At 38.8% G+C, this 26,156-nt stretch overlaps 1 protein-coding gene across 1 annotated transcript in view; it reads right to left on the bottom strand.

Annotated features, from left to right (window-relative positions):
• PER2 (period circadian regulator 2) overlaps positions 1-26,156 on the bottom strand; it is a 223,616-nt gene that overhangs the window by 105,406 nt on the left and 92,054 nt on the right. The window contains 3 exon segments of the mRNA XM_033958942.1: positions 12,876-12,984; positions 19,870-20,023; positions 20,906-21,012. Coding sequence (XP_033814833.1) covers positions 12,876-12,984; positions 19,870-20,023; positions 20,906-21,012 — 370 coding nt within the window.

Genomic DNA, 26,156 nt, shown 5'->3' with positions numbered 1-26,156 from the left:
ACTGCCTACAAAACAGAGAAAATACCTCATCAGTACAGATGGTGCTCTCTCAAACAGCTGGAAAGCCTTCTGTGGAGTATCCCAGGGTTCCCCCTTTCCCCCATACTGTTCAACCTTTTTATGAGCTCTCTCAGCAATATTATATTCACCAAAAATAGACATATACGAGTCATCCAAAGTACTGGGCGTCATACTGGACTCATCTCTATCCCTTGAACCACAAGTCTCAAATCTCTGGAGGAAAATCTTCTTTTCCATGAGACAGCTGATACTCAAAAGGACCTACTTTCAAGAGCAACACTTCACCATCCTTTTACAAATGCTAGTTTTGTCACAACTTGACTACTGCAACTCCCTCTACATAGGTATCAACACAACACTGGTCTGCAAACTACAACTAATACAAAATACAGTAATCAGACTCATTTTCAAGTTGAAAAAATATGATCCAATTTCTACCTACTTCAAAAGAGCTATATTGGCTACCTGTCAATACTAGAATAAACTTCAATTTCAATTACCCAAACATTGATTGGTTAAATGTTACATCAGTGAGTGCTAGGGAGGTAAAATTCTAAGATGTAATAAATGATTGCTTCTTGGAGCAACTGGTTCAGGAACCAACAAGAGGGTGAGCTATTTTAGATTTGGTCCTTAGTGGAATGCAAGGCATAGTACAGGAGTTAACTGTGTTGGGTCCACTGGGAAACAGTGATCATAACGCGATCCAATTTGAGCTGATACTGGGAGTGACGTCACAAAATAAATCTACTGTAGAAGCATTTAATTTTCGAAAGGGCGACTATGATAAAATGAGGAAAATGTTTAAAAAGAAGCTAAAAGGATAAGTTGTAAAGGTTAGGACTGTAAACCAGGCGTGGATGTTATTTAAAAATACCATCGTGGAAGCCCAGACCAGATGTAGTCCATGTATCAGCAAAGGTGGAAAGAAGAGGAAACGAGAGCCGGCATGGTTAAAAGGTGAAGAGGCTATTAAAGCCAAAAACCATCCTTTAAAAAATGGAAAAAGGATCTGAATGATGAAAATAAGAGACACAAGCATTGGCAAGTTAGATGTAAAGCATTGATAAAGAGAGCTAAGAAAGAATATGAAGAGAAACTGAAGAGAAAGTTACAAAAGAGGCAAAAACTCATAACAATTTTTTTTAGGTACATGAGAAGCAGAAAACCTGTGAGGAACAGTTGGATGATCAAGGAGCAAAAGGGGCGCTCAGGGAGGATAAGGCCATAGTAGAGAGACTGAATGAATTCTTTGCTTCAGTCTTTACAGAAGAAGATGCAAGAGATCTACCTGAACTGGAAATGGTTTTCAAGGGTGATGATGCGGAAGAACTAAAAGAAATCTTGGTAAATCTGGAAGATGTACTAAGCCAAATCGACTAGATAGAATTACATTACATTACATTAGTGATTTCTTCTATTCCGCCATTACCTTACGGTTCAAGGTGAATTACACAAGAATTGTCATGATGCTACGAAATGCATTCGGTGGATTACATGATAATTGTCATGATACTAGTAAATGTCTAATGAGTGGTTTGAATATTTTTTGATTTGCTATGTAGATAGTGTTGTGAGTGAAGCTTGGGGCGGGTCTGGTTCTGTTATAGAGGTTTAATGTAATTTTTGAAGAGTAGGGTTTTTTCTTTTTTGAAGGTTTTGTATTCTGTGGTCGAGGATAGCAGATTTGTGAGTTGTCTGTCCAGCTTTGCTGCTCTGGTGGCTAGTAAGTTGTCGTACATTTTTCTTCATTTGACATTTTTGGTAGGTGGGTGTGTGAATAGCGTGTGGGTTCTCCTGTGTCTGGTTGAGGTAGACTGAGTTAGTCGGTTGTTCCAGTAGGTTGGGCTGTCTCCGTTTATAGCTTTAAATAGTAGGCAATGTAATTTGAAGTGTACTCTTGCTTATATTGGGAGCCAGTGTGAGTCGTGGTAAGCTTCTGTGATGTGGTCATATTTTTTTAGCGAGTAGATGAGTCTTAGGGCTGTGTTTTGTATTGTTTGTAATTGTTTTATCATGGTTGCTAGGCAGGGGAGATATAGTATGTTGAAGTAGTCTATTAAGCCATCCCAGGGTGCTAAAAGAACTCAAACATGAAATTGCTGACCTGCTGTTAGTGATCTGTAACCTATCGCTTAAATCGTCTGTAGTACTTGAAGATTGGAGGGTGGCCAATGTTACCCCAATTTTAAAAAAAGGTTGCAGGGGAGATACAGGAAATTACAGACCAGTAAATCTGACTTCAGTGCTGGGCAAAATGGTGGAAACAATTATAAAAAATAAAATCGAGGAACATGTAGACAAACATGATTTAATGGGACAGAGTCAGCATGGGTTCAGCTGAGGGAGATCTTGCCTCACCAATTTGCTTGACTTCTTTGAAGGTGTGAATAAACATGTGGATAAAGGTGAGCCGGTTGATTTAGTGTATCTATTTTCAGAAGGCTTTTGACGAAGTTCCTCTTGAGAGGCTCCTGAGAAAATTAAAGATTCATGGGATAGGTGGCAAAGTTCAGTTGTGGAGTAGGAATTGGTTATCAGACAGAAAACAGAGGGTAGGGTTAAATGGTCATTTTTCTCAATGGAGGACAGTAAACAGTGGAGTGCCGCAGGGATCTGTACTGGGACCGGTCCTATTTAACTTATTTATAAATTATCTGAAAATTAGAACGAGAAGTGAGGTGATTAAATTTGCAGATGACACTAAACTGTTCAAAGTTGTTAAAATGCATGTGGATTGTGAACAATTGCAGGCAGACCGTAGGAAATTGGAAGACTGGGCGTCCAAGTGGCAGATGAAATTTAATGTGGACAAAAACAAATTGATGCACATTGGGACAAATAATCCAAATCACAGTTACCAGATGCTAGGATCCACCTTGAGGGTTAGCGCACAAGAAAAGGATCTGGGTGACACTGTAGACAATTGGATGAAATCTTCCACCCAATGGGTGGTAGCAGCCAAAAAAGCAAACAAGATGTTAGGAATTATTTTAAAAGGGATGGTTAACAAGACTAGAAATGTTATAATGCCTTTCTATCACTCCATGGTCCATGGTGTGACCTCAACTGGAGTATTATGTTCAACTCTGGTCTCTTTATCTCAAGAAAGATATAGCGGCACTAGAAAAGATTCAAAGAAGAAAGAGCAAGATGATAAAGGGGATGGAACTCCTCTCATATGAGGAAAGACTTAAAAAGGTTAGGGCTCTTCAGCTTGGAAAAGAGACGACTGAAGAGTGGTATAATTGAAGTCTAAAAAATCCTGAGTAGAGTAGAATAGATTCAAGGGATCGATTTGTCACTCCACCAAAAATTACAAAGGCTAGGGGACACTCAAAGTTACAGGGAAATACTTTTAAAACCAATAGGAGGAAATATTATTTCATTCAGAGAATGGTAAAGCTCTGGAACGCATTGCCAGAGGTTGTGGTAAGAGTGGATAGCATAGCTGGTTTTAAGGTTTGGACAATTTCCTGGAGAAAAAGTCCATAGTCTGTTATTAAAAAAGACATAAGGGAATCCACTGCTTGCCCTGGATCAGTAGCATGGAATGTTGCTACTCTCTGGGTTTTGGCCAGGTACTAGTGACCTGGATTGGCCACATTGAGAATGAGCTACTGGGCTTGATGGAACATTGGTCTGACCCAGTAAGGCTATTATTATGTCATGTATAATCTTCCTCATCCTCCACGGAAATTCCACAACACCACTCAGACTTATTCAATCCTTCATAGCCTACCTTGAACAGAAATCCCTCAACAAAAGGCCTCAAACACAAGTGTACCTATAAAACCATGTTTACATATATCGGTGCAAAGATTTGGAAAAACCGCCCCATAATCATCAGATCTGAACCGAACAACCTCACATTCTGAAAGAAAAGACTTCTCTTGGACACCATATTCACCCAAGAAAACTGACCAATGTGCCCACAAATCATCCTATAACCTATATTGGACCATGTGCACAGTTCAACCACTGATGATAAACTATTAAAGACATTCTCTACAGATTCTAGAACTTTGCAGCGCACGAAGATGGCTGGGTAGAGGATTAGCTCTGTTGTGACAGGCAAATTTTATTAAGATTTTGGCAGTTAAAATTAAAGAAAAGTGAAGGAAAAGAGAGAATTGAAGTAAGAAATGGCTTCGGGTAAAACTAGTAAAAGTAATCCGGTGAATTCAGGAGCAGGAAGTAGAAAAAGAACAAAAATTGATTCGGTATCGCCGACAGCGGTCCCGTTGCCTCAGGAAGAAATTGATAACAGTGATTTGATGAATGAACTTCAGAAAATTAAAGAAATAGTAAGTGATAATGCTAAAAATATAAAAGATGTGAAGAAGGAAATAGAGAGTCTGACAAATAGAATGCAGGCAGTTGACTTCAAAATTGAGCAGTTAGAAAAGCATGCTGAGAAATCTGAGGCAGAGATGCTGGTGTGTAAAAAAGATCACAGAGAAATAGAGGCATTGAAAAAGGATTTTGAAGACTTATCAAATCGTGAAAGAAGGAATAATTTGCGTCTGATTGGGATACCTGAGGGGATTGAGCAGAATGATCCTATTCAATTTGTGACTAATTTTATCCCAAAGATCTTGCCATTTAAAAGTTCTTTTCCTTTGGAGATAGAAAGAGCACATCGGATACCGATGAAAAGATCAAATAGTCAGAAGGGTCCCCGTCCAATAATCTTTAAGCTGCTAAGACATCAGCAGGTGGTAGAGATTATAAAGCTGGCTAAAACAAATAAGGATCTTAAATGCCAGGATTCTAAGATCTTTATAGTACCTGACTTTGCAAAGCTACTGCCTACAGAAGAAAACAACTTTTGGATTTAAGACCTAAACTGAGAGCAATGGGAGCAAGATATGGATTGATATACCCTGCTATTATGAGGGTAACTTATGAGAATAAAACTTATAATTTTGAAGAAGCAGGCAAATTACAGGAATTTCTAGATCAATATAATTTGCCTATGGTTTCATGAAAGTATTTAGAAAATGTAATAAATAATATACTTAGATTATTTTTGGTTTATATTTTTGAGTGAAAATTGAAAGATATTTTATAAAGAAGGAAAAAGTAGAAAAAAAAAAATAGAAAAGGAGAAAAATATTTTCTAGAAAATTGTTGAGGTTAGATTAAGGGGGGATCAACATTTCAAACAAGATTTAAAGAATAGAAATGAAAAATTTTAAAGAGACAATAAGAAAAGAAGAAAAGAAGATTTTGACAAGGTAAGAAGAGGGATGGAGCATATAGGAAGTGAAAAAAATATGAGGAACAATTATAAGATTTGGATGGTTTCTTAATGTGAGTTTATAATTTGCATTTGAGCGTGACTGAGATAATAATATGAGGACACATAAATGCTGCATTGGAGAAATGTGGGAACTTAGAATATAATAAGATGAAAAATACAAAAGACTATTGATGTAAAGAGAAGAAGATGTGAAGATAGACTGATGGAAATGACTTGAGCATTATTTAGATTTACAATTTGCATCTGAAATTGACTGAGATATAAGGATGATGTTGCAAAAATACTTTATTGGAGAAAGATGAAATAGCAATCTGCAAGAAGATGGAATAAGAGACTGAAACAGCAGGATGAAGATGTACAAGTGTTACAGTTGTGCAGAATGGAGAATAGACTGTAATAGATTGAAGATGCAATGAAAATTAATGAGAGTTTTAAAAAATATGAGGTCTGCTTGGTTGAAATGTTTGATCCTTCTTTTGGATTAAAAAAAAAAAAAATGAATATTATAGGATGGAGTGATGTATGTTCCATTGAAGTTGTGAGAAACTTAGGTTATACAAAAAAAAAAAAAAATAATATTAATCTTGGGGGGGTATATATTGTAAGAAATGGTTTCCGAAATATTGGGTATATACTTTTATAAATATATTAGAGGTATAGGATGGAAGAATGTTTGAAAATTTGAATGAGAGGGGAAGTATATAATAAAGAATTATAGTAAATATGGGTATTTAGGGTATTGAAAGAATGGATTGACTGCAGGAGAATTTAGTGTTGGTTGTTTGAAAGATTAGAGAAAGAAAAATGAATATGTTATTGCCTGTGGGGAGTTTATTTTTGCTCAGTAATATGTGCGTTTCGAAGTTTGCATTTGTGTTAGGGGAGGGGAGGGTGGGGGATGGGAATAGGGGGGATGGGGAAAGAGGGGAGTGGGGGAGACTCATATATTGGTTTAAGGAAAAAGAAAAAATGTATATTTTATGTTTGAGTGGATTATATATGTATTTTATATTTTATTTGTAAAATGGGTTTTAAAATTTTTTCTTTGAATGTAAATGGCCTTAATCACCCTATAAAAAGGAAAAAGGTATTGGAATATATTAAACAACAAAATATAGATATATGGTTCTTGCAAGAGACACATTTGTCTGGAACAGAGTCTATGAAGCTGACAGATAAGTGGATAAAACAATGTTTATTTGCACCAGCGGTAAAAAAGAAGGCAGGAGTTGCAATATTGATTAATAAAAAATGTCCAGCAACATTTAATATGGTTAAGGCAGATCCTCAAGGAAGGTGGTTACTTGTTGACATGAGCATGGGCAGTAATACAATGGCGTTACTAAATATATATGCACCTAATTCGAATCAAAGTGAATTCTTTAAATCTCTACAACAATTAGTTTTACCACTGGCTGGTGGCTGGGGATTTCAATGCTGTTATAGATCCAATAATGGATAAAAAGCCTAGTAGAATAATGAAATCAATGGGATTAGATAATTTGGTACAAGTATGTAATTTAAAAGATATATGGCGTATTCTTCATTTTAATGATCGGGAATTTACATTTTGTTCACATGTTCATCAATCGTTCTCAAGAATTGATTATATTTTTGTTTCAGATCAGATGGTACAGCAAGTTATAAAAGCTAACATAGAACCAATAGTAATATCTGATCATGGTGGTATATGGATAGAAGTTAATTTAGTAGATCCAGATAATTCCAAACCTGTATGGAGGTTTGATAATACATTGCTTGCTGATTCTAAATTTTGCACAGAATTTCAAAATAAAATAAATGAATATTTTAGACTTAATGATTTAGAGGAAATTTCGATTGGAATTTTATGGGATGCTTTCAAAGCAACTATGAGAGGACAAATTATATCATATTCTGCATATAAAAAGAAACTGTTAAGAAAACAATATGTGAATTTGGAAAAAGAAATTAAGAATTTGGAATTAAAATTGGTTAATAAATGGGAACAGGAGACATTTCAAATATTGTTAAAAAAAATGTGAATATAATGAAATTTCCTCTGGGTTAGTAAGGAAAGATATTTTTGCTCAGCAGGTGGTGTATTATGGTAGTGCAAATAAGGCTGGAAGATTATTGGCAAATTATTTAAAAGCAAAGAAAAGGAAGGAGAAAATAAGCATAATTAAAGATGAGTTAGGAAATTCTCATTCTCAAATTGGAAATATATTAAAACAATTTTTAAAATATTATAAGTCATTGTATTCTTCGGAGTCTTATTTAAATAAAGAGAAAGATGGGATGGATTTTTTGAGTTTAGTTGAAGGTCCTAAGGTTCCTGATCATATAAAAAGAAGTTTAGATAAACCTATATCATTAAAAGAGTTACAAATGGCATTGAAATCCCTTAGAGTTGGGACCGCTCCAGGTGGAGATGGATTTACAGTAGAGTTTTATAAAGAATTTCAAATTTCCCTATTACCGTATTTATTAAAATTATATCAGGATCAACTGAATAAAGGTTGTATATCAGGCACTATGGCAGAATCTTTAACTATTGTTTTGCCAAAGCCAAATAAAGATCCAACATTGGTTTCAAACTACAGGCCTATATCTTTAATAAATGTAGATGGTAAATTATTAGCTAAGATTTTAGCATTAAGATTGGCTAAAGCTCTTCCGCATATAATAGGAATGAATCAAACTGGATTTGTTGCTCAAAGACACTCTTCTAATAATACTAGACTGGCATTTCAGATGTATTATTTAACAAAACAAATTAATGATCCGGCTTTTTCGGTTTCACTAGATGCTGAGAAGGCTTTTGATCGTGTAGAATGGAGTTTCATGTATCAAGCTATGGAATGGTTTGGTATTGGATCCGGATTTATACAAATGATACAAGCATTGTACAGCTCCCCAACTGCTCGCTTATATATAAATAATAATTTTTCGGATGCTTTTAAGTTGCAGAGGGGAGTTAGACAAGGTTGTCCATTATCTCCTTTGCTCTTTGATATAGTTCTTGAACCCTTATTATTAGCTATTCGACAGGCAGAGGACATACAGGGTATTCCATGTGCTGGAGTGGAATATAAAGTATCTGCTTATGCAGATGACATCTTGCTTCATTTGAGGAATCCGGAAACAACAATCCCATGTTTACTGAAGGTCATAGATACATTTGGAAAATTCTCAGGATACAAAATAAATTGGACTAAATCAGAGATTTTACCTTTAAATGTGCATTGTACAAAAGGTATACTTGATACTTTCCCTTTTATATGGAAAGAGGATGGAATAAAATACTTAGGTATTTGGCTGAATAAAACACTTGAAGAGACAATAAGAATAAATGAAAAATTTTTATTAAAAAGTTACAGAATTGTGTGAGCAATGGAATCCTTTACATTTGTCCTGGTGGGGAAGAGTACAAACTGTTAAAATGATGATTTTGCCTGTGGTTTGCTATCAATTGGGAATGATACCAGTGTTTTTTCAGGGGTCTTTCTATAAAAAATTAAATAGTATTCTGGTTAAATTTATTTGGCTGGGTAAAATTGCAAGAGTGGCTTTAGTGTCTTTGCAAAGACCAATTAAGGAGGGTGGGGTAAATTTTCCCAATTTTTATAGGTATCATCAGGCCTATATCATGCGCCAAGGTATGTATTGGGTCCTCCCAGAGCTTTTGGAACAATTACCAGAGTGGTTAAGGGTGGAGAGATCACTTATCTTTCCACTTAGGCTTGATCTTTTGCTTGGTATAAAGGTGCCTAGAATACGTAAGGACAATAGAGTATTAATGGATACTTGGAAAACATTAAGGTTTGTAGACAAATTAACTACTGATTCTATTTTAAAATCTAAACAACAGACTATTTGGGTAAACTCCAAGATACAAATAGGCGGGTTTAAGGTTGTCTGGAAAGATTGGATTAAAGCAGGTATAAGATCATTAACGGAAGTAATTGATAATGATAAGATGCTTGAATTTTCACAATTGCAACATAAATATGGTCTGAATAAAAAACAAAGTTATAAGTGGTTGCAATTGAAGCAGGCTATTCAGGTGGGGTTCCCTGAATGGAAATCTTTAAATGATCATTACAGCTTAGAATTCTTATGTTTCCAGGCAGATTTTCTGGGTCACCAGGCCGCAAAGTGGTATAAAATTATATCTAATTATTTGAATAAGAAGCCTAAAAATGGATTAAGAGATATTTGGAGCATTGAGATTAAGCATCAGATTAATGCATCTCAATGGCCACGTATTTGGTCTTGGAGAATTAAAGGTACGATGTCAGCATCTATTAGGCAAACATGGTTCTTTTTGTTGCATAGAGCATTCTGGACCCCTACTAGATTACAAAAATTGGATTGCTCTAAGTCTAATAGATGCTGGCATTGTAAAATTGAAGTTGGAACTCTAGACCATCTTTTATTTTATTGTCCATGTATTCAGGCATTTTGGATATCAATATGGGATCAAGTTAATATGTTGATGGAGAGTCATGTGGCTTTATCCTATGACACAGTGATTTTTGGAATGTGTATGAGGGCCAAATGCCAAATATCTGCAGCAAACAATAAATTATTGTTGATTCTTACGGGAGTGGGAATTCAACAGATAACAACTAATTGGAAAGACTGTTCTAGATTGAATTGTAATTTTTGGTGGAACTCAGTTTGTCATATGTATAAGATGGAAAGATTTTTTGCGATATAGAGGGGGTATTTTAAAAGATTTCAAGAGGTGTGGAGGCCATTAATTGAATATTATAACGAGTAAAGTTTATTCTTTTTCCTTAGGGGATAATATATAGAAATGGGATGGGATGGGAGGGATAGGGAGGGAAAAATAATGGAAAGATGTTGTTATGAAAAATAAGGAGATATATGTAATAGGATGGGATATTTATTGTTGTGCATTACTGGGTATAATAAAATGTTTAAAGTGTTTGAGGAAGAAGGATGGGGGGAGGGACAGATTTCATGTCAGATTAATTGTATTATCAAAAAGGGATGTATAATTATATATAAATTTGGAAGGAATATTTTATTGATAAGGAAAAGGGTGGGAGGTGGGGGGGGAAATAAAAACATGTATAATAATATTGTTTAAGAATGCCAAGTGTGTTATGTAAATTAATTGTAATAATACTGTACACTTGTTGAAAGAAATAAAAAGGAATAAAGATTTTAAAAAAAAAAGACATTCTCTACATCACAGCATCACTGAATGAACTTTCTTTAGTATCATTGGATAACACTAAATTGAAACTTTTGAAACTGCAGTGTAGGGAAATCTCTACCTCATAGTGTCCCTATCTCTCCTGTTGTATTATATCCCCCTACTGTATTGTAATGTACCACTATGAGCTTCCTGTACTATACTAAATTGTATCCATTTAAATTGCATTGTAAATTGCCTTGAACCTATTTAGGCATAGTGCAATTTAGAAATCTCAGATTAGATTAGATTAGGCACTTGTAACCAGACTCCACAAAAAGGCTACAGCCCCTTAGGTTTTGGTGAAATTAAAAAAAATGAAAGTCCTTCAAACCCCAAAAACAAAAATAACTCGGCACATATGAAAAAATATAGTATGCAGAATCCATGAATACTAGATTTACTAAAATATACTATGGTGTTTGCAAGCACTAATGCTGTTTACACATATTGAGTCTTGCTAAGCTGTGTTAGGCACTAACACATACCTAAACCAGCAAAAATGGCCTACTAACTTGTGCTATTGTTCTACATTAGTTTTGCCATTTGTGTGTGCAGTAGTTATTTGTGAGGGGTGTCAAGTGATGGAGAATGGGAATGGATGTTGTTATCAGCTAACATTACTGTTGCACTAACTGGTATAACTCGGGAGCCCTTAGAGTAGGGGTACCCAAATGGTCGATCGAGATTGACCAGTAGATCGCAAAGGCAACGCGAGTCGACTGTGTTGCTTTTGCGATCTTGTTCTTCCTGCCTCCCTGAGCCAGGCCAGGCACGCTCAAGCGCCAGACCCAGAAACCTTCACCTCCAACGTCAATTCTGATGTCGGAGAGGAAGTTCTGGGCCAGCCAATCGCTGCCTGGCTGGCCTGGAACTTCCTCTCCGACGTCAGAATTGATGTAGGAGGTGAAGGCTTATGGGTCCGGCACTTGTACACACCAGGCTTGGCTTGGGGAAGCAGGAGAAATCGGCGTGGTGGCTTGGGGGTGTCAGGGAGAGAGAAAGAAAGACAGGCAGGCAGGGGGAGAGAAAAAGAAAGGCAGGGGAGAAAAAAAAGAAAGAAACAAAAAGGGGGCGGGGGGAGAGAGAAAGAAAGAACGACAGAAAGAAAAGGGGGGGGGGGGGCAAAAAGAAAGAAAGGCAGAAAGAAGAAATATTGGATTTACAGTCAGAAGAAGGAAGTGCAACCAGAGACTCATGAAATCACCAGACTAAAAGGTAGGAAAAATGATTTTATTTTCAATTTAGTGATCAAAATGTGTCCGTTTCGAGAATCTATATTTTGCACTATGGCCCCCTTTCACTAAACCACGATAGTTGTTTTTAGCGCAGGGAGCCTATGAGCGTCAGGAGCTGCGAGGGGCATTCAACACTATCAAGGTTTAGTAAAATGAGAGGGGGTATATTTGTCTATTTTTGTATAGTTGTTACTGAGGTGACATTGCATATTTTAAAGTCATCTGCCTTGACCTCTGAAAAAAACCCCGAATACAAATCATAATTAACATTTTCTCTGCGTACAGTGTGCTTTGTGTTTTTTTTAAATTTTATTGTTGGTAGATCATTTTGACTTGGTCATATTAAAAGTAGCTCGCAAGCCAAAAAAGTGTGGGCACCCTGCCTTAGAGCCTTCTAAATAGGAAGCAGTAAGAGCTCCCATGTTAAATGTTTTAAAAGGCCTCTCACTAATGCTGTTATCAGTGTGTGGCCAGATATGCAACAAATAGGAAAATCCCTTTTAAACAGCCATGCTAGAAATGGGCTTAATTCATAGGAAATGTCCATATAAGGATGTGCTAAACTCATTTACTAGCATAGCTCAGTAAAAGGGTCCCATTATAAGTAAATAGGCCCCTCTACATAAAATAGGACCTAGCAGACCTATGAAAAAAATAACACAAAATAATGCATATTAGGATGCATCAATGAAATAGAACACAACAGTAGAGCATAGAGTGGCCTAGCAGTTATAGCTGCTCCTTCAGTACCCTGAGGTTGTAGATTCAAGCCCAGTGCTGTGTAGACCCTGAGCAAGTCACTTAACTTTTCATTGCCCCAAATAGCATAGCTAGCTTGTGAGCCTGCCAAATAAGGAAAAGTACTCAGAATACCTGATTAGATTGTAAACTCATTGTGAACCCTTCAGATGGCTGCACTGATGGGCAGTATATCAAATGCAAACAAAAAACTTGAAACCACCTGAATACACTGTGTATTCTGGTGATAAAAATGTACATCAATACTTTTAATATAACAGAGAACATCTGTCCATTTCTCATCTAGAAATTACACACCAACTGATCAAAGTCACTAAGTAATGAAGTTCTAAGTATCAATTTCAGAAAATATATGAACTCAAATGAAGACTCTTTCAAATACCTGCAGTAAGAGACGGTATATCTGTTCCGTGATTTCCTGAACGCTGGGATGAATATCCTTTACTTCTGTTACATTGAGTGTAGTAAACACATCCTCATTTACAGGACCCCTAAGAAGCACACAAAAATATATGTATCTACATTATCTACAATCACACTTTCCTGGGAGCTGATCCTGTAAGATCTGATAAACTGTAGGCTGGGCTTAATACCTGAATGGGAGGATTTCAAATTAACACTAAATGGAAGTGGTTTAGGTGGCTCATTAAAACCTAGGCATCCACAAAATAAATAAATAAATACCCCAACAACATAATAGAGACAATTCTATGGACAAAATATCAGAATTTTTTTAAAGAATTGGGATGCTAATCCTGACATTATGACTAAACTTCAAATACAGGTTGGAATTCCACACTGTTAAAATATCCATGACACAAGATCTCTGATTCAAATCCTCTTACTAGAAATTTAAGAAACTAGTTAAGACCTGGTTATTTCTGAACACTTACACTCTTCCTACCTCTCTCTCCCATTCACCCCATCCCTCCTTTTTTATTCTTTTCTTTCTTAATATCTTCCATTAATTCTATTGTAAACCATTTAGCAGTACCTATCCAGTGTGATTGGTGGTATATCAAGTCTTTCAAATAAACAGGTTCAACATTTTACTTTTCATAGAAACATTTAGGCCCCCTTTAAGGCAATTTTTTTCTTGTATGTGTATCTAAACTAAACTAAACTAAGCCTTAAGTTTATATACCGCATCATCTCCACAGAAGTAGAGCTCGGCACGGTTTACAAGAACTGATCCTGAAGCCCCACCCTGTGAATGGGTTTCACCTGCCTTCTGCCTTAGGATCAGTCTGGATTTGACGATTTCTCTGTTTCTCAGAGGAACCAAAACCCCCCAAAACAAAACAGATAATAACTTAGGACAATCCTCAAGACCATACAGTCTGGTTTAAGTCTCTGCTTAATAGCAGGTCATGCTATTAAGCATCAGAAGAAAGAAGCATCAGAAGCATCAGAAGAAAGGCTCTGCTGGGGCTGGCCGCGAGCAGCCTGTTTTGAGGCTGCCTTCTGCTGACCAGCTGCACTTTGGGCGGGGCTTGAGGGAGGAATGGAGAAAGGCTTTGCGGCCCAGGACCTCTGCTGCACTGGTGCTTCGGGGTGGGAATTCCTATCTTAGCTGCTTCAGGGCTTGAGGGATTGAGGGAGGGATGGGGGGGGGGAGGATCTGCAGCTCAAGATCGCTGCTGCACTGGTGCTACTGGGCAGGAGGGAGGGAGATTACCATCTCAGCTGCTTTGGAACTTGGGTGATTGAGGGAGGGAGGCGGGATTTGCAGCTCAGGATGTGCTGATGCTTCGAGTAGGGACAGAGATGGGTTATGGGAGTGATTCCTGCTTCACCCTAATGGTATGAGGCCTCAGACTTAGGCCAAGAAATCATGAACCATCTTTGCTGCCCTGAAGCATTCTGGATGTGTTTACCATCTCTGTATGTCCATGCCTATGTGAACGTGGAGGAGTGTTACTTTCTCATCTCTGATTAGGAACTGTGCTTTGTGCTCTTATCATCTGTGGCTTGTCTTGCTGACTACCAAGGACTTTGCACAAGAAAAACGTTATTCACAATATCTCTGTAAATATAAATGTGTCGGAGTGAGCCACCATTGAAGGGATTGATGAAATGCTGAGGTAACTTGCAGCTTCTGGGATAGTCAATCTGTGACCTGAGGTGATGGCAAGCAAATGACATGAACTGTTAACGTCATATGACCTAGGAAACACATCATTTGGCATGTGGAGATGTGTTAAGAGTGGATACTTTATGGCACAGTTGGATCAAAGAGTAGAGCCTTTGCTGTGGTAGGAATGCATGTGTCTGTGTTGTATCTAGAAGGTCTCCGATAAACTCTAGTGTTTGAGTTGGTTGAAAATGGGATTTCTGATAACTGAATGCAAATCCGAGAAGTTCTAGCAGATGGATCATTGCAGTGATGGTCAGGTGAACTGTTTGAGATGAAGAAGCCTTGATCAACCGGTTGTCCAGACAAGGGAATACATGAAAGTCTAAGAGCAGAGTTTTGTAGCCACCACAACCAAACATTTTGTGAATGATCTGGGGACCGATGCTAGGCCACAAACACAAATACTTTTTATTGAAAGTGGCATGCGAGGTATTTCCTGTGGGTGGGGAGGATGAGAATATGTGTGTGGGCTTCTTTGAGATCCAGAGAGCATAGCCAGTCATTTTACTCCAATAGTGGTAACAGGGTTCCCAGAGAGACCACTCTGAACTTCTCCTTCAATAAGTATTTGTTGAGAGCACGGAGACCCATAATTGGATGGAGACCTCCAGTCTTTTTCGGTATTAGGAAATATTTGGAATAGAACCCATCGGACCCTCTCCCCTAAAGATACTTTCTCAATGGCATTGAGTTGGAGAAGTGCTGAGAGCTCTTGGTGAAGAAAAGTGGTCTGATGAGAATTGAAAGAAGACTCTTTTGGAAGCTGGTTTGGAGGTGTTTTGTGCAGGTCTCACTATCTGTAGGACCCTGGAGTATAATGTAATGAGGATCCATCATATATGGAAATAAGTGAGATGACCTCTGATGGGAAGAGTGTGGGGAAGAGACTGTAGGATACTGGCTAGACTCTTGAGTAAGAAGTCAAAAAAGATGATCAACACTTCTGTTGAGGTTGGTATTGAGTCCTCTGACATCTCTGTTGCCTAAGGCATCTGTTTGATGGAACTTTCGATGAAGCAGATGATGATGGGACAGATCTTCATCTGGAATAGTAAGAGCATATGGGATTATAAAAGCACTTGGTAGGCTGAGGCTTGGAAAGTTTTGATGCAGATAATGCAGTCATGGATTGCTCTCGTCTGGTTATCTTTTGAGTGGCCTCCTCTCTCTTTTCTCCGAAGAGCTCATCACCTAAGCACAGGATGTTGACCAAGCATTCTTGCACATTGGCGTCCAGATCTGATACTCTCAGCCACGCTTGCCTCCTCATGGCAATGGATAATGTAGACACTCTGGAGGTTACATCAAAAGCATCAAATACTAATCTCGGCTTGAACTTTGTTTCGAGGTCATTGGTAACATGTTAGAAATGATGTAGTTGGTCATGAGGAATGTACTGTTCATAGTGAGTTTTTGAACTAATGACTTCATATAGAAAAAAGTCATATAGAAGTTATAATTCAAAATTCTGCTGTCAGCATTGAGTTTTAGAACAGTCTATGAACAAATTTGTCCAATATCCTTCCCTCTCTGCCTTGAGGAGTTCTAGCATAGATCCTGGAACTACTAGCCTTTTTAAATGCAAGCTCAAATAGAAGAGATTGGTGCTGGAGCTGCGGCTTCTCAAATCCCAGGCATGACTGGACCCTGTATAATGAATCCAACTTCCTTGGGGAAATAGGAACCAAGAAGGGTGCTTCCCCATTTTTGAGCATGGTATTTTTCATGAGAGTGTGGAAAGGGAGCTTTAAACAATCCTTTGGAATCTGATCATAGTCCAGTGTATCAAAGAGCTCCATCCTGGGTTCAGGCTCTGATTCTAACTTGATTGGGAGATCTTGACCCATTTGTCATATAAATTTGGTAAATAAGAAACTCTCTGGAGGTGATCTCCTGTGAGGTGGTGGAGGAGATGAGTCTGAAGAGATCCCATATGATTCCTCAGCTAAGCTCTGGACATGCAAAGGAGGAATGATTGGAAAGGCCAGAGTCATATCCCTCAATGCCCTGTCTGGGAGATGTTGAATGGTGAGACAGGTGGTGTCAAGATGGACGTAGAGGAGTGTTGCCTATGACGCTGAAGAGAACATCGAGAAGTACTTCTAGATGTTCTGTGATTTTGATCTGATGTGAAATGAAAGGAAGAACTTGGACCCCTGGACATTTCTCTCCTCGACCTTGAACGGTGCTGATGGGGAGTATGGATCCGGGCTCTTGATGACCGCTTAGAGGGGTGCTCAGACTGGGCTGATACTGGTTGTCACAGCAGGGGCTTGAGCTGCCTGAGTTTGCAGCATGGTAGCCAAATCCCTTTGTACAAGCTCTCTTATGTGCTCTTGAAGACAGGATACCGGTACAGTGGATGTCATTAGTACAGTAGGTGCTGTAGGGTGTTTAGGCATTAGTGACCTCAATGAAGAGGCACATCATAAAGGAAACACTACTTATAAATATGGTGAGCGTGCCTGTGTGCCAATGCTTAGAATGCATCAATGCTGACATCTGAGAGGCCGATGCATGCCTAGATGGAGAGGCATTCTTATGCTTCATAGCCTTTAAACTGGGTGCTCCCAATTATGCCAGCAGCAAAGATGTTGACCGATGTGTCTACGTCGGTGCCAGCTTCGATGCAGATGGCTCAGCATTGGAGGTGGTGGACATCCTCAGTGCTCCCGATGTTGATATGAAAAGCTTTTCGTATTGAAGATGTCTAGCCTTCAGTGATCGTTTCTGAAGTGTGGAGCAGTGGTGACAAGAGTCTGGACAGTGAGCAGAGCCAAGGCACTGAAGACACAGATTATGTTGATCGGTGACTGAAATAGTCCTGCTGTACCACATGCACCGCTTAAAGTTACTGGAAGGCTTTGACATGGAGGGAAAACTCACCAACGCAAGATTGAAGGACACAATGGAGGTCGAGTAAATTTATACCCAAAAAAGGCTCAATGCTCCCGACTTGAAACGAGGCTTGGAAGGAGGTGAAGGGCCAAAAAATTGGAAAATGAAGAAAAATTTTACCAAAGGGTGAAAGGAAAAAGGAAATAAAGCAAAATAATGAAGAATACATGAGAAAACACTAAAACTCAGTTTGATGTGCTTATGGACTGACTCCAAAAGAACACAGTCTCTCAGCTAAGACGTCGAGCGGGAAGGCACCGGCACATGTACGGTACAGGCAGTCTCAAATCCTTCAAAAGATTTGACATAACAGTATACTTTTTATACTGTCTGTACTGGACTCTGTGGATGATGTCACCCACATGAAAGAATATATTCTCTGCTTGTACTGAGATAAAGTATAGTTTCAATCTGTCTTGAGCATGTTAACATTAGGTTAACAGAGAACAGAATGATAGTAATATTTTTTAAAACCCTGGTTTTTATGTTTCTAGGGATTCCATGACAACTAGCTTACAGTAGTTAGACTCATTTAGTTTAAGGGACTAACTTGATTAAAAAAAAAAAAAAAAGACCATGGGGAGTCTTGAGTGGGTGGCAGATTCTCAGTTGTCATGTAAAGAGCAGATGAGTGTTATATCAATGTCTTTCTAAAAATTAAAACTATTGAGGAAATTACAGTTAGTATGTGACTTATTTCATATAGTAAGTAGTACATACATTAATATTACCAAACCTGGCCTACTGCAATTTATTTATTTATTTGTTCAATTTTTTTAGTCCTTCCTCCCCAAAGAGCCCAGAACGAATTGCAAGTTTACATACATAATAAGAGATGACAGTTTACAGAATGATATACATATTGAGAGATAGAAGTTATGGGCTGCATATATAATAGGGTTTACAATAGCACTTGGGTTATAGTTTGCATACATAAGAGGTAACAGTGGCAACATGGGTGTTGGGTCTTTTTACAGAACATGATAGGTTCTGTGACTTTCCACTTAGTAGCAATTTCTTATGAATAATGGTATCTATTTACAGAACAGAATAGGAATGGTCTATGTAACTGTGTTAGGAAAGAGATGTGTTTTTTTTAATTGTTTTCTGAAGTTAAGAAGTTTGGTTATTGATTTGATAGGGGCCAAAAATTCATTCCACAATTTGGGAAGGAAGCTGGAGTAAGCACACCTACTGGCGCTTTCTAAGTGGAGAGTTTGTGTCAGTTGAGCAGACAGTCTTATTTTGGTCTGTGATCTTAAGGGTCGGTTTGGAATATATGTTAATAGTTTTTCTGACATGTAGGCTGGAATCTTATTGTTGAAGTATTTGAAGGCTAGTGTTAGGGCACTGAAGACGCATCAGTTTCTGATGGGTAGCCAGTGTACAGAGGCCAGTGCTGGGGTGACGTGAGTGCAGATATTTAGATTACTGCAATGTCCTTTATGCGAGACTGCCAGTTTATGTGTGGCATTCATTGCGGTTTATCTGGAATTCTTTAGTAAGATCAGTGACCAAGTAACATAAATAATTGGTTAAATGTGGTTTTAAATCATAGGTGGTTTTAGATCCATTGTATCTACAGAATTTCCTTGCAAACAAAATTAAGATGACTTCTAAGTAGTGCTAATACAGGTAGATTTAAAGCAGTGGTCTCAAATTCAAACCCTTTGCAGGGCCACATTTTGGATTTGTAGGTACTTGGAGGGCCTCAGAAAAAATAGTTAATGTCTTATTAAAGAAATGACAATTTTGCATGAGGTAAAACTCTTTATAGTTTATACATCTTTCCTTTTGGCTAAGTCTTAATAATAATATTGTAATTTATAGCTAAAGAGACACATGATCAAGAAACTGTTTTATTTTACTTTTGTTATTATGATAAACATACCGAGGGCCTCAAAATAGTACCTAGCAGGTCGCATGTGGGTCCCGGGCCGCAAGTTTGAGACTACTGATTTAAGGGGTCCTGAATTATATTGACCTGCAAAAATTTAGTCTATCTTTTCTTTACAGAGTTAAACTTTGTTGTATGACCTCTGATGTTTCCCCATGATGTGAGCTTGTAAGCAGTGATGTGCTATTTTATTTCTTATAATTTTTTTCCTCCTTTTTATTGTTACTTGTATTTGTAACAATTCAAAACTTCAATTAAAAAACTCAAGAAAAACAAAACAAAATCCTGTCAAAAGAAAAAAAAAAACACTTGTCAAACAAGTCAGGGGGGTTTCTTCACATAAGATGTGTTTTTACAACATTCAACAATGGCAATATGCAAAATGAAGAAAGACAATAAATATTCATATCTAGGAGCGGAAGACCCTACTAATCGGGAACTTACGTTCTGACTTTGTGCCGCCCAATTATAAACGAAACCTTCCTGCTCCATGGATTGATAAAATTAGACCAACTGCTGTCTATTGTGACATATTCGCCATTTCTGGTACAAAATCGAATTGGTGAGTAGTCAAATGGTTGTCCACCATGCTGAAGAACTAGAAGAAAATAAAAATTTTGTACAGTTTTTGATACAAATTAAAATTCATTGAATAGTTACTGAAAAGTGTAAAGATAAAGGGGAAAGGTAAAGTGGATGGGATTTTATATACTGCCTTTCAAAGCGGTATATAAAATCAAAGCAGTTCACACATTATACTCGTATATAGGAACTTGTTTTATACATGGAGCAATAGAGGGTTAAGTGACTTGCTCAGAGTGCTGCATTCTGTTTTCTTTATTTTACATCATTCTTCTGTATTTTAATGACACAAACTGTTAAGACAATGTTCTGATTTAGAGATACATTTTTGGAAAAAACAAAAACAAAAAACCACACACCCTTAGTTATGCCTAGTGATATGAATTAGATAGATTCTAGGTAGAACCTCACTAGAACCTCCATGCAGGCATCTCAACAAAATATAAATATAGCAGCAATTGAGGAAAAACAATAAGAAAACAGAAAACAAAAATCAAACTTCTTAAAGGATGGGCTCTGGCCACCTATATTTTTGAACAGAACAACAGAAGGGCAGCAATACTGGATCACTAGTCCTCCTCCAAAACAGAACAGTGCATGAATAGACCATTTCACAGCTACCAGGCTCATAATGACTGCACCTGGCAAGAGCCTGTCATCAACAAAATATAATGTACATTTGTTTTTTTGCCTTACAAACTAAATAATCAAAAAAAAAAAAAAAAATAATAATAATCAGGGTCCTACTAAATAGGCACTGCCACCTAGACAAATACTTCAATTTAGATACATTCAAAACAGGCATGTTATTTACAACGGTCTAGTATAATATAACTAATTTTGTTATTATGTAAAAATCCACACAGGCAACAAGTATCCATGCGCAATGCCTACGTACTTTTCTTGTGGATGGCTAGCATTAAGGGTCTGTCACTTGGATGAAGATGAACCAATACAGGTGCTCCAATTAAATCCTGAGGTAAATATCCTAAAAGAGGTACAGCTCTGAAAGACACAAAGTGCTATACATAATACATTTTTCTCAGCTTGAAGAAAAACCATTTTAAAACAGTATCTGTTGTGGTACCTTACCAAACAGTGTGCTACTAGTCAATATGCTTATGACAATGTGCCCCGGATTCTGTAACCAGTGCCGTTGTTGGAAGCCATCTTAAAAGTGGCCAGTTATGTGACAGCGCTGGGTACAGAATTACGCCTCTGGCAAAGGTAGGCTCCGGAAATGTAGGCCAGGGTTTTCCAGGCCTACATTTCTGGCATCTACCTTTGATGTGAATCACACCTCAATAGGCGTTTTAGACCACCTAGTGCCACTTCCAGTGTTAGTCACACCCACAGTGGCATTATGCAGCCTAAAGTGCCAACGGAGACATGATGCCAATTTTTTCAGTTAAAAATATTGCTTAAACGCATTTTTTACTAAGTTTAGGCACCTAAATAATTGGCGCAGGTTAGAGTTGCAACATCTTTTTGTCAAACTTCAAAGCAGCAGAGCTGTTGTAATCCAACCTCCCCTTCTATGTAGCCCACAGGAAAGAGGAAGAGAAGGGGTGAGCCTGGAGCAGAGCAGGACAGACCTCCTAATACAGCCCTTCTTCTCTTATTGCTCTTGCTCCCACCTCCTAATGTTCCATTTCATTTTTGTCTGCAAACTAAGCCCTAATCTATTGTAAAGAAAACATTTTTGGATGCGGCACCCATCAGGACTGTGACGATAACAAACAAACTTTGAACTGCTTACAGTAACATTTCATAACAGTACTATAATAATTACTTTAAAAAAAGGCACAATTTGACATGAAGGAAAAAGAGGCATAAAGGAGAACGTCTATTAACGGGCACTAGGAAATACACTAAGTCCATTTCCAGCTTGCCCATGAAATGCCTAAATGAAACGCATTGTTAGACATGCATTGCTAAAGCTGAATTGCATGCTGCCACTTTAGCAGAATACTGTCGGTTGAAGAGAATACCCAGATGATTATTCATAGGGACGGAATCCCGATTGTTTCTGGACAATGCCATCCTAAATGCTCCTGATTATTGAGACCACAAAATCTGAATTAGTCTTATAAATCTGATTATCAACAACATCTTACGGCACTAGAGAGCAGTATTACAGCGGACAGCTTCTCCATGCAATTACTAGATTTCAATAAGATTAAGGCTTTTAAAACAGATTTAAGATGAAAATTAATAAAACTACTAAGAGATGAATATGATTACACTAAGGGGTTTTTTTTTAACTTGTGGATGGACAAGACCAGGGTGAACAGATGCAGTAAGAGCCCTACGTATAAACATACATCCAGCAATACTTCGGAGGATGACAAGAAACAAACTAAAACAAATAGTAAAGTAACATAGTAACATAGTAAATGATAGCAGATAAAGACCGAAATGGTCCATCCAGTCTGCCCAACCTGATTTAATTTAATTTTTTTTTTTCTTCTTCTTAGCTATTTCTGGGCAAGAATTCAAAGATCTGCCCGGTACTGTGTTTAGGTTTCAACTACTGAAGTCACCCTCAAAACTCACTTCAGCCCATCTACACCATCCCAGCCATTGAAGCCCTCCCCAGCCCATCCTCAACCAAACGGCCATTTACAGACACAGACCGTGCAAGTCTGCCTAGTACTGGCCTTAGTTCTTCAATATTTACTATTATTTTCTTATTTTAGATCCTCTGTGTTCATCCCACAATTTTTTTAACTCTATCACCGTTTTCCTCTCCACCACATCTCTCGGGAGCGCATTCCAGGCATCCACCACCCTCTACGTAAAGAAGAATTTCCTTACATTGCTTTTAAGTCTCTCACCCCTCAGCCTCAAATTATGCCCTCTGGTTTTACCATTTTCCTTTCTATGGAAAATATTTTGTTCTACATTAATACCTTTCAAGTACTTGAATGTCTGAATCATATCTCCCCTGTCTCTCCTTTCCTCTAGGGTATAGACAGTCAGAGCTTCCAGTCTATCTTCATACGTCTTTTGGCGCAAACCTCCTATCATTTTTATCGCCCTACTCTGGATCGCTTCCAGTTTTCTTATGTCCTTTGCCAGATACGGTCTCCAAAACTGAACACAATACTCCAAGGGGGGCCTCACCAACAACCTGTACAAGGGAATCAATACCTTCTTTCTTCTACTGGTTATGCCTCTCTTTATATAGCCCAGCATTCTTCTGGCAGCAGCCACTGCCTTGTCACACTGTTTTTTCACCTTTAGATTTTCAGGCACTATCACCCCAAGGTCCCTCTCCCCATCCGTGCATATCAGCCACTCACCTCCCAGCACATACGGTTCCTTCTGATTATTAATCCACAACTACATTACTCTGGATTTCTTTGCATTGAATTTTAGTTGCCAGATATTAGACCTGTAGTTCCCAAACCTGTCCTGGGGGACCACCAGCCAGTCGAGTTTTCAAGATATCCCTAATGAATATGCATGACAGAGATTTGCATATAATGGATGTGACAGGTATGCAAATCTCTCTCATGCATATTCATTAGGGATATCTTGAAAACCCAACTGGCTGGTGGTCCCCCAGGACAGGTTTGGGAACCACTGTATTAGACCACTCCTCTAACTTTTGTAGATCCATTTTCATGTTTTCCAATCCCTCCTCGGTGTCTACTCTGTTACAAATCTTAGTATCATCCACAAAAAGGCAAACCTTACCTTCTATCCCTTCAGCAATATCACTCACAAATATATTGAACAGGATCGGCCCCAGCACCGAACCCTGAGGGACTCCACTACTCACCTTTCCTTCCTTCGAACAGCTTCCATTAACCACCACCCTCTGGCATCTGTCCGACAACCAATTTCTGATCCAGTTCACCACTTTGGGTCCTAACTTCAGCCCTTCAATTTGTTCAAAAGCTTCCTATGAGGAGCAATGTCAAAGGCTTTGCTGAAATCCAAGTATATGGCATCTAGCATATGTCCTCGATCCAGTTCTCTGGTTACCCAATCAAAAAATTCAATCAGGTTTGTTTGGCACGATTTACCTTTAGTAAAGCCATGTTACCTCAGATTCAGTAAACCATTAGATTCTAGGAAGTTCACTATCCTTTCTTTCAGCAACATTTCCATTATTTTTCCAACAACCAAAGTGAGGCTTACTGGCCTGTAGTTTCCCGCTTCATCTCTGTCACCACTGTTGTGAATAGGGACCACATCCGCTCCGCTCTTCTCCAATCCCCAGGAACCACTCCCGTCTCCAGAGATTTGTTGAACAAGTCTTTAATAGGACCCACCAGAACCTCTCTGAGCTCCCTCAGTATCCTGGGATGGATCCCATCCGGTCCCATTGGTTTGTCCACCTTCAGTTTTTCAAATTGCTCATAAACACTTTCCTCCGTGAACAGTGCAGAATCTACTCCATTTTCTCGTATAAGTTTGTCAGACAATCTCGGTCCTTCTCCGGGATTTTCTTCTGTGAACACAGAAGTACAGTGGTACCTTAGATTATGAGCATAATCCGTTCCAGGAGCATGCTCGTAATCCAAAATGCTCGTATATCAAAGCAAGTTTCCCCATAGGAAGTAAGGGAAACTTGCTTTGATATGTTTCCACCCCCACCTTCCCCCCCCCCCGAGGCCAGCAGCGCTGCTCCCCCCCCCACGAGAACCGGCATTGCTCCCCCGAAAGCCCCCCCCGCGAACTGGCACCCTCCCCCCCGTGATCCGGCACCCCCCCTGCCGCCATCGGGCACCCCCCCCGCCGCGACCTGAGGTCCCCCCAACCCACCCGAACCCTCTTCTTACTTTTCTGTAGCCTCCACAGCGGCACCGGTACCAGCATGTCCTGTGCATGGTGCCGGTGCCTAAAGATCTGCTTCCTGTGCAAGGCCTGAGAGTTCACGTCGAACGTGAACTCTCACGTCGAACGTGAACTCTCAAGGCCCAGCACAGGAAGCAGATCTTCAGGTGCCGGTGCCGCTGCGGAGGCTACAGAAAAGTAAGAAGAGGATTCGGGTGAGTTGGGGGGACCTCAGGTCGCGGCGGGGGGGGTGCCCGAAGGCAGCGGGGGGGGGGGGGGCCCGATGGCGGCGGCGGGGGGCGCTCGCAAATCGAAGCACACTCGGTTTCCGAGGCGCCGATTTTGCGAATGTTTTGCTCGTCTTGCAAAACACTCGCAAACCGGTGCACTCATAAACCGAGGTACCACTGTATTTGTTTAGCACGTTTGCTTTTTCCTCATCACTCTCCACATATCAGTTCCTAGCATCTTTTGGTTTAGCAATTCCATTTTTCATCTTCCTCGTTTCACTAATATGTCTTCCTTTTTTACATTTTTAGCCATATGCTTTCGTCAGACGTATCTCTCTCTTGGCTTCTTTCAATTTCACCCGGTAGTCTTTTCTATACTCCTCTTCTTGGTTGTTTTTTTTTTTAATATTTCATGAACGCCAACTCTTTTTGTCTTTATTTTCTCCACCACTAGTTTGGAGAACCATATCAGTTTCCTTTATCTCTTGTTTTTATTTATTTTCTTCACATAAAGGTCTGTAGCCATTTTTATCGCTCCTTTCAGCTTAGACCAGTTTTTTCACTTCTCTTATGTCCTCCCATCTTAACGGCTCTTTCTTCAGGTATTCTCCCATTTTATTAAAGTCCATACGTTTGAGATCTAGGACTTTAAGTATTGTGCGGCCGATCTCCACTTTAGCTGTTATATTAAACCAAACCGTTTGATGATTACTACTTCCCAGGTGAACACATAGAACATTTTTTTTTTAGGGGCAACAAAAACTAACAAAAAAGTGACAAGGGCAAAAACAGCCAAAACACAACCATGGCATCTAATGTTTTCAACCTTTCTCAGAGGTCCCTGAATCCACTAAACTGTCAGTTTTAAACAAATGGCTTTCTTTTGTTCTCACGTGTTCGTACATACCTTTAGACATCAGAATATCTTTGTATAAGTTCATAAGGAAATGCAAATTAAGACTTTTTTTCAAGACAGTACGGACATACCCGCTGAGTCAGCACAGTATGACTCCCTGCTTAAAGCTAAATCTTATTGGAACCCCTCTGGATCCACAGCTTTTGAGAACTTGGTGGAAAAAAAAACATTCAGGCACTTGATCATAATATGGGTGGATATTCCAATTTGACTAA

Source organism: Geotrypetes seraphini, chromosome 9 (genome assembly GCF_902459505.1).
Source record: "Geotrypetes seraphini chromosome 9, aGeoSer1.1, whole genome shotgun sequence".
NCBI classification, from domain to species: Eukaryota; Metazoa; Chordata; class Amphibia; order Gymnophiona; family Dermophiidae; genus Geotrypetes; species Geotrypetes seraphini.
Note: the sequence above shows the minus strand (reverse complement) of the source record. Positions and strands in the feature narration are given on the sequence as shown.